At 43.2% G+C, this 12,366-nt stretch overlaps 1 protein-coding gene across 2 annotated transcripts; it reads right to left on the minus strand.

The window, feature by feature from the left end:
- Nucleotides 1-590: 590 nt before the first annotated feature.
- On the minus strand, nt 591-10,107 carry LOC122845741 (calpain-8-like). 2 transcript variants are annotated; one of them, XM_044142152.1, is made up of 22 exons: nt 10,010-10,107; nt 6,947-7,275; nt 6,801-6,870; nt 6,612-6,730; nt 6,350-6,483; nt 6,101-6,275; nt 5,805-5,879; nt 5,648-5,733; nt 5,461-5,535; nt 5,201-5,361; nt 4,178-4,323; nt 3,396-3,407; nt 3,102-3,310; nt 2,929-2,968; nt 2,780-2,848; nt 2,092-2,149; nt 1,720-1,781; nt 1,398-1,466; nt 1,205-1,283; nt 987-1,103; nt 845-897; nt 591-775 (listed from the first exon to the last, which is right to left on the minus strand). In XM_044142152.1, exons 2-22 carry the CDS (start codon nt 7,181-7,183, stop codon nt 749-751), a joined length of 2,073 nt encoding a protein of 690 aa, XP_043998087.1. In that variant the 5' UTR covers nt 7,184-7,275; nt 10,010-10,107; the 3' UTR covers nt 591-748. The 2 variants fall into 2 exon arrangements, 1 of the variants encoding a protein (XP_043998087.1); XR_006373115.1 differs by lacking the exons at nt 591-775; nt 1,205-1,283 and having other exon boundaries at nt 879-897.
- Nucleotides 10,108-12,366: the final 2,259 nt, after the last annotated feature.

The raw sequence follows: 12,366 nt of genomic DNA on the forward strand, positions 1-12,366 counted from the left end.
GATTTTCTGGATTTTTTTTCTCATTTTGTCTCTCATAGTTGAGGTATATCTATGATGAAAATTACAGGCCTCTCATCTTTTTAAGTGGGAGAACTTACACTATCGGTGGCTGACTAAATACTTTTTTGCCCCACTGTACAATATAGGAAATAGCGCCCCCTTCACTACCGGAGTGCAATGGTCCCATTTCCAAATAAGGTCTGAGACTAGCAGTGGTCTGTCCCGCCCCTTCCTGTTTGCTGCAGCGAGGTGTACTTGGATGCTCTTGTTCCATTTAGTGAAACAGGAAGTTGTTCTCAGTGTCTTCAGAGGTTTTTGTGTCGTTTCTGTCAGTGGTTCTTGGTGCAGCGCCCCTACAGGCCAGGAGGGAAACAGGTAGCTCAAAGCAGCTGGAGATGGAAGAAATTTTGGGATTTCTGTAGAAGTGAGTCCACCGGACCATCAGGAAGAAACATCTGGGAATCCTTTGGAATATTCAGAATGAGCTGGAGGGTCGAGGATCTGCCACCTCTCCCACTTCTTCTCAGACAACCAGAGAACATGGAAGGAAGGATAAACCTGAGACCACCTGCGACATGAATTAAAGCCATCATGCAGTAAAATTGGAAATGTGTTTTTTATTTAATCAGTTGATGTTGTAAACTTGAAATGTTTTCCACAGAAAATACACATAAAATTAATTGAAGGTAGATCAGTTTAGGGTGAGAGGGAACCGATCTTCTTCCTGAGCGCCTGTCCTCGTGCAGACTCACGTGTACATGGAAACGTAGATCCACTGAAACAGAGAGAGCAGCATTAGTGGTTCATTCTGCTCCACTCAGAGGAGTGAGGCTGACGTCTTCACCTCTGACTCCTGCAGGCTCATCGTTTTCCCATCAGACAGCTGCCGGAAGATCTCTGTCACAGAAACCGAGACATTAGCACCTTTAATCCGGATTAGACGTTTGATCTGGACCAGAAGCTGCGGCTGCAGCCGGCCGACTCACTGAACATGCAGTCCAGACGCAGGATGAGGCTAATGAAGCTCTCCAGTGTCATGTGACCAGAAGAGGCGCCGTAGCGCAGGGCCATCAGGTTCAGAGTGTCGTCAGAGACTCTCATCCCTGGAAACACACAGACACAGACCGGTTCAGGACCGTGTCAGGATCGGGCCCATTTCAGAGCCAGGTCTCATGACCAGGAGGTTCTCCAGAACCTGGAGTACCTGAAGCGACGACTGCGTTCCTGAGCTCCGTCAGTGACAGGGTTCCAGTCCGAGAAACATCAGTTTGAAAGAAAATGTCCTGACCAACAAATGTTACACGCCGATAAAACACAGAGGTGTGTGGAACAGGAACTGGGTTTGAATACTTTTGGAAAGCCGTACAGCAGCTCAGAGCCAGAGTTGATGTTGTTACCTTGTAAATGACGACTTTGTTCCACAGTCGGATGAACTCGCTGCTGTTCAGTCTCCCAGTTACTGACGTCTTTGAACTGATTGTAAAGGAAGAAAACATCTGACCTGCTGCTTCTCATTAAACCTGCAGAAACCTCAAAAAGCAACAAATGTTCTCATCAAACTGGCCACAGACGGGGTTTCCCACGGCTCAGTACAGGTCTGGGTGTTACTATGGCAACTCAACAGAAACAGTTTGGTTGTTTTTCCCTTCTATTTAATATCCATTAACTCCCATTAACTCAGGGACGGACTGGGCGGTTCTGAACATCGCAGCAGGATACGTCCATGAGAGCCACCATGCTCCGACAGGCGTCGATGCTGAACCCTCCGGACTTCAGGTCTCCTGCAGATCCAAGCACAGAACGTTAGCATAGCAGCGATGACAGCATTAGCAGCTATGGCTGACAAAGCGATGGCAGTGAAAGTTGGCAGCGTTAGTTAGCAGTAGTGATAGTTAGTTAGCAGTGTTAGCAACGATAGTTAGCAGTGATAGTTAGCAGTATTAGCAGCGATAGTTAGCAGCGTTAGCAACAATAGTTAGTAGCGTTAGCAGTGATAGTTAAAAGCGATAGTTAGCAGTGATAGTTAGCAGTGATAGTTAGCAGCGTTAGCGCCTTCTGTTGATGATCACTGAAGGATTTTGCAGTCTGGACCTTTCAGAAGTTTCTCGTTTAGGATTCTCTGGAGCTGCTCTGCGTCCATCTCTTCATACTGCAGGAAACAAACGACACTCAGCTGATGTTTCTAACCCTGCATCTCTGCAATCCGTCTCTACCTCCGTTAGGTTTCTAAAAACTCAGAACTGTTTACCTGCTTCTGGATTAAGCTAGTGGTGGGACTCATTAAATTGTTTGAGTTAATTGCAGGGTCTGTAATTAATCATATCAACATTTTCAACTGAAAACCCCTTTATGCACATAAATAATTGAAAAAAATAATATATTTATTATGTTTAATCTTCAGGTTCTTCATCCTTGGAGTAAAGTTCATCTTTCCAGAGTTTCAGGAACTCCAGATCATTCATGGAGCTTCTTTAGAAATATGAACTATGGATGCTGACATTAGCTTTAGCTGCTACATATTTAGCATCGAGATGCTATTTTAGGCCAGAATAGATTTACTGATATGCTAACTCCTTTTAGCCCAATTTGAATGGAGAGTTTTCCAGCATCCAATCAGATTGTTCAGAAACAGATAATTGCTCAAAACAGCAGGTATGTTGTCCATTGCTGCCTTTAACGGTATGTTGAAACATTTAACTCATACAATTAATTAATTGAAGTTAAAGTGCTAAAGTTCAGGCATTAGTCTAAATAAATGTTGATAAATCAGAATATGTACCTTGTCTGAATGTTGACGGAAGAAAGCGTTCTTATTTTCATCCTCCGGTCTGTTCTTCACCTTCATCACCTGAAAAACACATCGGCCATGTTTGAATTCAGGCAGTGCCTCGTCAGCCAGACATGATCTGTGATGATGTGATCTGGTACCTCTGGAACCGGTTCTGGAGAACGCTCACCAGAGTTCTCACTGTGAACAAAAACATTCACAGACTGTCTTAACAAACAAACAAACAAACACTCCTTATTCCAGAGTAGGAGCTGAGCATCTGTCCATAACAGATGTAGAACACGACGACCATGTTGATGATTCAGAGACGTACTAGCAGCGGGTCTCGGTCTTGCACAGGATGGTCAGGAGGAAGGACGCCGTCTCGTTGGGATGGAAGGTGGACGGGACGATCATGTACTCTCCAGGCTTCAGCGTCAGCAGCTCCATCACTTCCCGAGCGTTCATGAAGGTCTTGGTTTGGGCGACGGGTTGTTGAGAGCTGAAGAACGAGGCCGTGAATTTCCCCCTGTGTGCCCGATGCTGTGGCACCACAGAATGTCTCAGGTTTCCAATGCTGATTTATTAAATATGAAATGAATGTTGAAACTGTGAAAATACGTCTTACCTGTTCTTTCACCTGGAAGCAAATCAGATGAAAAGAAATCAGCTTATATTTAGACATGAAACAACCAACCTTATGTTTACCTGCAGGGAGCCAGCAGCCAACCACGGCGGTTTTACTTGCTGAATCCAGTATATTTATGAGACGCTGAGCTATTATTTACTGACAGGGTAACTTTGGTGTTGTAGAACTGGAGACCGGTCTTGGTCTCAGGCCACTTTTTGAGGGTCTCGGCCGATGAGGATTTTATTTCAAGTCCAGTCAAGACCACAACTGTAAAATTATCACTAAATTGTCAACAAACTGTCCAGTCTGTTTGTTGATGCATGTATGGGACAACACTGTGACCAAAGTCTGCAATACAGTGATGTTACATTCATGAACAATCTGATTTTACTAAACTGGTCTTTACTAAGATCGATAGGACTGGAGCAAACTTGCAGGTTACTGTCTCAGTACCTTGAAGAACCAGCAGTGCTTTTGGTTGTGAACCGGCCTTTATGTTGAAGAAGAGGCAGAGGAAATGCTTCCTGTGTGCAGCAGGCTATGCAGCAGGATTCGGTCTCTCTGACCTCCATGCTAAACTCGACATGTGGAGGAAAACTAACTTGGTGGATTTACTGGTGTGTGTGTTACATGTTCCTCAACTAGCCTGTGACAAACGCTGGATGTTATGATGCAGAACCAGCCTCCTCCACCATGCTCACAGTTTAAACTGTTCCTGTTTGGTGTAACTGAAACACAGTCAGCAGGACGACTCCTGGTGTCAAACAACTGAGATTTACCTCAAATATGGAGAAGCCGATGTGGAGGTTCTGGACCAGGTGTCGGTTCCTCTTGTCGGATTTTTGCATCAGAGACACCAGGATGTTTTTCTCAGCCTTCTCGCCACACAGCTTGACTCGGTACTGCGGATTGGTCCAGAAGCTGTCTGCAGACACAGGTCAGGCTTCTCAGCAAGGGAAGGACAGCTAAAGCCAAAAGGCTGCATGAACTGGGTTAGTGAGATGAGATCTGTCAGGTTTTCTGCCCTGCATTCTGCTGGGGTTCAGAGTTCAGGGTTCAGAGTTCAGAGTTCAGAGCTACGCTACGGTGTGCAACACTCCATCAGCCAGAGTTCAAGGAAACCTTCTTCATGCTGAACTTTGCAGCTAGACAGTTTCGGTCATAAAGGTCTGACATTATTTAACGTGTTTTGTCTTTATATGTTTGACTTACTGGGAAACTGGATCAGTCAGGAAAGCTGCAGTCTTTATTGACAGAAGACTTTCTTTTTCCTGATGTTGAAACAATGTGTCATGAACTTGCACCTGCTCTTATCAGAAACAAAAGTTTACTGAAGTTTATGTTTGATTTTTAGCAATTAATCATTAAAACTGAAACTGAAAACTTGGACTTAGATCTTTTCTGTTGGACTCCTGCTGAACCATGTGCAGGATGTTCAGTCCCAGCTGCCTTCATGTGACCGACCAACACCAACCAGAGCAGAGACACCGATTCTGGTTCGTCCTGATCTGGATCCTTCCATCTTTAACAGTTTTCAAAAGATGAGGAGCAAACTCCAGTTTGGCTGGATTATGTAAGAGAAAAGTTGCTGCTTCCTTCTACATATCTACCTTTACTTTAATTCTAAGCAGTTGTTTTTCCCTGGAATATTTTAATTCACATATTTGACTGTTAAACCTCCAAACAGTTTTAGTTTTATCCACACTGAGCCTTTCAGCCTTTCCTCTGTTGGATTTACTGGAAAGATTACTTGCGTTGTTTAAGGCATTTTGGTATTTTCTGCAGTAGTTGTAATAGATTACCTTTGTAATTCATGCAGCCTCCAGCCGTTGTTCCCGCCACCCAGCGGCCCTCCGCCACAGAGGTCGTCCACTGGGAAGACGAGTCTTCGTCCAGGAAGTTCGGGTTCAGACCACAGATGTCCAGATCTGTGAAGAACTTGGAGAAGTCCTCCAGCGTCATCCTGTCATCATTAATGATGTCAAATAAAACATCAACTTTAAGCTTTCAGGGGGAAATAAAACAAGACGTCTGGATGGCTAATTTAATTGAGTTCACTCACCAAAACTCTCCGTCGTCGGCCACTGAAAGGCATTTCTCTCGATCTTGGGAGCTCACGGTTTGCCACAGAGACGAGCTGTAGGGACAGCAGCAGTCGTTAACTGTTTGCAGCATTATTTAACAGCAGATGAAGGAACCATCTTCAGATGCAGAGCCATTTATTATGAATCAGAGATGAACTTCTTCACCGGTCGCTCCAGTCTCCGTTCCACTCTCCTTTTCCCCAGGGATTCCACAGACGCAGCATCTTCACCGGCTTTCCTCTGCTCATCATCTGACCAGCAACACACAATGTCAGCAACAGCCATGTTTATTACGACCATGCCTGCTGATGGGAGCCTTCACCTGGATGACTCCAGTCACGGTGTAGGCGTGGCCCTCGACGAGGCCGTTGGGAGACAAAGTCAACGAGGATGACTCCTACAGATGCAAAACAAGAATTCATGTTTCTGACAGCAGTAGATGCTGCAAATCCAACATGGATGGGTGGTTTATGCAACCAAATCCAATTAGATGTTAGTAGAAAAATAATAAAAAAAAACTACAAAAAAAGCTTTATAGGTTTTTAATGATCTTTTTAGATAAACTGGCATTCATTGAGGTGAACGTCATGAGAAAATGGAGGGCAGATTTCTTCGTACCCCTTGTGGCGTGCTACAGCTGAGCAGAGCGCCATAGTTCCCGGCTCTGGACATCAGCCTCCACAGGTCCGGAGGAGGATCCGACAGCTGGATGCACATGTGGATGCCTCCAGTGAAGTCCATCAAGGCCTCTGCAGGAGTTCCAGCATTCATGTCGGTGTAGGAGCCACACACCCTGACGGAGGAAGGCATGAACGTTAACACAGACCACAGAGAGGGAGCTGCTGAACACGAGCGGTCCGAGTGTACTTGGCGTATGCTTTCTCCAGCAGGGCGGGCCAGAACTCGTTCTGTTTCTTGGAGTGAACGAAGATCAGGCTGCCGTTGATCGTTGGCAGGTTGTCATCAATCACAACGTCCACCCACTTCCCAAATCTCCAGAACTAAACAGAGGAAACAAAAAAAAAAATGCATTGAGCGTCACTCAGAAAGCCACACGGACGCCCTGGCAGGACAAGCGCTTATAAAAACTGCTGCCAGGCCTGTTTCTATGGAGACGGACGTGTTTTACCCTGAAATGAAACAGGCCGCAGTAGTTCTCATCAAAGTTTTGTTCCTGAGGGATGACCTGCTGGAGGACTTGATCCTGGAACGTCAGCGCGCCGATCGACGCCAGAAACCAGCAGTTTCCTGCTCAGAGAAACAAACAAGTTACCAGGAAATCCGATGAAACGGCGTACATCAGGAACGGTGGCCTCACCCAGAACTCCTTGACCAAAGTCAAACCTGGAGAACCCTTCCAGGACGAAGGACGGGTTCTGAGCAATTTTCTGCAAGAAGCAAAAAGTCATCAAATTTCCATCTGACACCTGCAGCGTCTGATCAACCTAATCTGAAACCACTCACCGTTGGCCGGAGCCAGACGACCCGGGCCAGGTCCGAGGGGCTCAGGACTCCCTGTCCGATGGACTTCCTGTCAGGAGGGAACATGTCGTCGATGAACTTCAGCCGCCTGCTGACACAGAACTCCTTCAGCTGCTGGAAGTCCTGACCGAAGAGCCGGCCGGGGCTGGAGGCGTGGCCGAAGCCTTCCCGGCGCTGGCGGGCCTCCATGATGTTCAGACAGGCTCCTGGAGGTGGCATGGTTGCGGGCTAACAGCTGGGCACGTTACAGACTGTCCAGGTCAAAGGTCGCCGGACTCCGAGTCACAGTGAGGCCTGGTTAACCTAAAGAGCTTTACAGGAGATACGAGTAAAAGAAAACAGCAAAGACAAACTGTAACCTTCTGCTGTTTCTGGTCGTAACTAGCAGTGGTGGAGAAAGTACTCAAACAATGAACTTCAGTAAAAGTAAAAAAAGTACTGGCTTTTAAAAATACTTAAGTATTAAAAGTAAAAGCTCTTGCTGAATGCATTACCTAATCGCTAATACAATATCATTAAGAGTACCTGTCATATTTAATTTTAATACATCAGAAATGAGCCATTTTAATGAACAACGCCATAAATAAAGCATGTTTTCATTGTTTACTCTCTATAACATATTTAGACTTAGATTTGTGATTCTATGCATCATAATTTCAGGGATGGAAAGATCTTGTCTCCTGTCTTAACATACCATGAACTTCCCTTTTATTGCCACTAATGGCATTTATTTTGAAAGAAATCCGACAGACAGGAGATTGAAAGAAGGTGGGGGAGGGAGAACATGCAACCAAGGAGCCACGTAGCACCAAGACCAAGACCAGCGCCCCATGACTCAGTAAAATGAAGTGTACCTATCAAAATTACTTCTCAAATTGATCTGAAAGATCCACATTCCCATAAAAACACCTAGACATTAAATACTTAGAGCTGAAATCAATTTAACCAGTATCATTATCAATTCAAACTCTTCTTCTTTCTGCTTTGCTTCCATCTCTGTGCCACAATCCGCGTAGGTCTCCTGCCATCCCCAAAAAGATAATGCCCTGGGCGGCTGCCCACACTGCCCGTGTCAGAAACCACAACTGTCTGCTCCATTAAACATAGAAACTGAGACAATGTATTAACGGTATTATGAATACTGTCCAAGGCGCAACGAGCAAGAAGTGACCAAGCAGAAGGACCGTGACTGTCTGCCACCATGACAGGTGACAAAAACAATCAAAGAGCAGTGAGCATGCTCTGCGTTCTTACGGTCATGTTTTGTTTATTCGCCAATTAAATAAATCCATATATATTTAAATTAAATAAAATAATAATAATAATGCAGTGTGTGCAGAGCATCACAAGAACAAAGTAAAATAAACTCATTGTAAAAAACGATGCTTAGAAATTAACTGGTGATCAGTGGGTTGTATTTTCAAAGCTAGATATGAGTTTGGACATAGTAAAGTTTCTCACATGAAATGGAGTCACTCAGTGACGGGAAAACTGAATGAAGAAGAGCATGAAGTGAAACTGGTGAGGATGGAGAGATAATCTCTTCTGTTTGTTTATCTCCAAGCATTTTTTTTGTTAAATATGGCATTTTTGACATTTCATCACCTGATGAAAAAGGTTAATATTTATACTAAGATTTTACTAGGAAGAATCCAGCTCCTCATATTAAAATACCCAAGTTCTAAAAGAAAACAAATCTAATTTTATTTCTTTAATTGTAAATTTTCAGTATGTCATCTGGACTTTCTAATGTTTTTGTGGGAGATTGAGATGATATTATGTGTCTGTTTTAGAATAGTGGATAAAAGAGGAAAATATTCTGATAAACTGAATGAATTAGGAAAACAGGAAAACTGACAAAGCTGGAGATAAATATGAAATATAAGCATATTATTATTTAATTGTGACTTATATCTAGCATTTCAAGTGTTTCTCTTTGCTATCACCTTTGGTGTTTCTCAGTTTTTCACATAATCTTTTCCGCTCTTATTCTATCCAGACCTCAATGATCATGTGGCTCTTCAGACTGAGGACGGTTTTCAGAACCAGAGATGTTGGTGGACTTCCTGACCACAGTTCACTCATTTCAAACACACACAGTGTCCTTACATATCAGTTACATTACTTTACACACACACACACCTCATGCACAACATTCACAGGTGAACAAAGTTGTTGGTGTCTTCTGTTAATGACTGAAAAACCCACAGTGGCACTGAAACAACTTGAAACCAACAAAAGTAATAAATGAAAATTAACCAGTGAAAATCAGACATTGAGGTTCAAGAGAATAAGAAAATGTCAGACCAAGATGACTACAGTTGTACAGATTATTCTGAAACTTAAGATCCACAGGACTGGAGCCGATCTCTCTGGCTGTGGCTGCAGGAAGAAAATGGACAAATTCAAGAGAATTGTGATATGAATGGTTACTAAAAGTCCAGAACAACCAAGTCCAGAAAGTAAAGGTGAACTTCAAGGTCAAGGTGGACCTGATGTGAAATGACCAAGGAGGAAATCATAGAAAATCATAAGAAAGTGAGGCTGAATTTACCAGACAGGTTCTGGAAGAAATGAGACAAAAGGTGCATCAGCTCTTTGGTCACAGACAAAAACATGCTAATAAGTTTTAACTACCATCATTTTAACTGAGCCACAATTTAAAAGCAGTGTCTGACTTTCATCAGTTTGTGAGTAAAATAATTTTTTACTACTTTTGTCAGTTTCAACTTACTTCTGTTGCCATTGTTGTCGTTTTGTTCATTAACAGAAGTACCAATTCATGTATATGCCTGGTCACTAACAAACTATGTACGAAATTTCCCCCCATATTTCCAGTTTTAACTTTCTATTGCTGCTATTACTTTTATTATTATTAATATTAACACGTTCCTGCTTTTATATGTGGTTTTTAATGTTTAAATGTTAATAAATAAGTAAACTTATCTGTCCTAGTTTTCCATTTTAGTTTGATAAATTTGCTTCTTCTTTATCACCAAGTGAGAAATGTCCCCAGATTTAGTTTTAGGACTCTGGTCATCTTACCTTGGAAGCTGAGAGAGCGCAGGAGATCTGAGACTTTATGTCTGAACCAACAGAGTTTGAGCCACACCTGGAGGCACCTGCAGCCGACTGCGGCTTCCTGCCTGACGAGCCGACAGGTGAACCTGCTGCAGCTTTTATGACTTTATGACAGGTACATAAAGTCTTCTCCCCAGAGCAGCAGCTCTCCTGTCAATAATTACCTGAATAATCAAAGCAGTTGGAGCAGCAGAGAGGTGACCCCAATAAAAACACCAACCTGAACCGCTTCCTTACAGAAACACTTCGTCACACTGCTGTGAGTCTAACAGCTCTGAACTGTTCGACAGGCTCAACAGCATCACAACATTCAGTTGTTTCATAAAGTCTCTGGCTTCACTTCTCCTGGTGTTTGCTGTTCAGTGTTCATAAAGCTGCAGAAGCAAACAGCCGCGCCTTCCTCCTTCATGTTCAGCTCTTCCAGAGAATCTGATCTTCCAGCTACGATGGAACCAGAAACACCTCTGTTTAACTTCAGCACGTGTTGGAATATTAGGCAAATCCTGTTTGTTTTGAGTCGGCCTCAGTTTATGTTAGTTTTAGATTCATGGTTTATATAAATATATAACCTAATCAGCAGAACTTTTTTCTTAGATATAATTAGCATGATTTGATTAAAATTAGTCTAGTCAGTAGTTTTTATATGAAATCATATTCTTAAGAGTGTAGAAGTCATATATTCATCTGGAAATTGTTTTAGTTCATTATAACTAAGAAAGTTGAGAACTAATCAGAAAATATTGTAACAGATATTTTGGTATTGAAATATGCTCATGTCTGTTTTATAAGAGTTTGAAGATATTATATGAAACGTGCTAATTTTTATAATCTGCTGTTTGATGCCCTAGGTCAGAGGTCAGAGGTCAGCAGAGCTCTGTGGGCTCAGGAACCAGTTTGAACCAGTTTGAAATGAAAACACGGACAGCTGATAAACTTTGGAGTAAAATGTTTCTATAGGAAATAAACACATCTATTGTTGCTATGCTGGGAAAGAGCGCAGGGAGGATTAATCAGCCATGGATTCATCCTGGCCTCGGTAACAGCTGCACCGTCTCTGGTGTACAGAAACACGTCATTACGGCCGGTTGAGTCCACCTCTAAACGGTACGTTAGACGCATCAGACAGCAGAAACACGCCTGGATATAAAAGTAAAGGAGCTAAAACAGCCAATCAGATCTGTTTTCGCCAAAGGCGCGTCTTTGTATTTTCGTATCTTTCTAAGGTAATTAATTTCTTCTTTGTAGCTTTGACTTCTGATGTCTAAGTTGAGCTGTTGATGTAATTTTATGCATTTGATTGAATTCATTCTGGATGATTGTGAAGTTAAACAGTGACTGTTGTCTTTGTGGTTTCATTTTTATACACGACATTAACGGACCTGGGGAGACGAGAGAACGACGAGCAACAGGTAGCAAATGTCTCACTTCTCAACAAGACACAGGAGTAAATAAATCTCCATCCAGCTGGGAATGTAGCAGAGCCTAGATGAGGCCAGCAGATGGCAGCAGAATCATCATTTAGTCCTGGTTTAGGACTCGCCTGTTTCTAGATGTTTCTGTGGAACAAAACTACAATTATTCCAAAATATTCAAAGAAAAAAGCTGAAAAGCCACAATGCTAATCCAATCGAGCAGCACCATTCATGGGCTGATTGGCGGAACCTCCATGGCCCCCAAGGTCAGAACCATCTGGCTGCAGAATCCCCTCAACCTTTGACCCCGATGCCGAGGCAGCAAAGACCCGGGATCAAGGAGCTGCAGAATGAAAGTCCTGGATCTCATCACACCTGCATCAGTTCACCTAATGAATGTCCTGCTGCAGAGCCAGGACTTCTCCTCCAGCTTGGTTCTGTCAGAGTCTCAATCTGACCAACCCTGAAACAGACAACATGGAAAAACAGCTGGATGAGTCTCTGGCAGCTGGAGCCATTCTCCTCCTGCTCACAGTCCCACCGTCTTCTCAGCGCCGTTCTGCTGGCATTCATGATGAAAATGAGTGCAAGACATTTGGAGGTTAAAAGCTCCTTTCTTGATAGTTTTAATCTCTGATGTGCTTCAGGATTTCTGCATCTTTTCCAAAAACACTTTATGAATCCAGACAAGCGTGTCTGATGCTCACACACCTGGCTGAGTTTCATGCTGAGGCAGCAACATGTTCACCGACAGAAATTAACTTTACAGAGGAACTGAGGAAAAAGATGTTTCTGCATGCGATTGTTTCTAGGAATAGCTTGGAGAAATTTACCAAGCTTGGGCAAATCATTCAAAACATTTCTGGTTATATGCAAAGCAGACTCTGCTGCTTGACTGTGCAGGTCTGA

The sequence above is a fragment of the Gambusia affinis genome, linkage group LG16 (genome assembly GCF_019740435.1).
Source record: "Gambusia affinis linkage group LG16, SWU_Gaff_1.0, whole genome shotgun sequence".
Classification (NCBI taxonomy): domain Eukaryota; kingdom Metazoa; phylum Chordata; class Actinopteri; order Cyprinodontiformes; family Poeciliidae; genus Gambusia; species Gambusia affinis.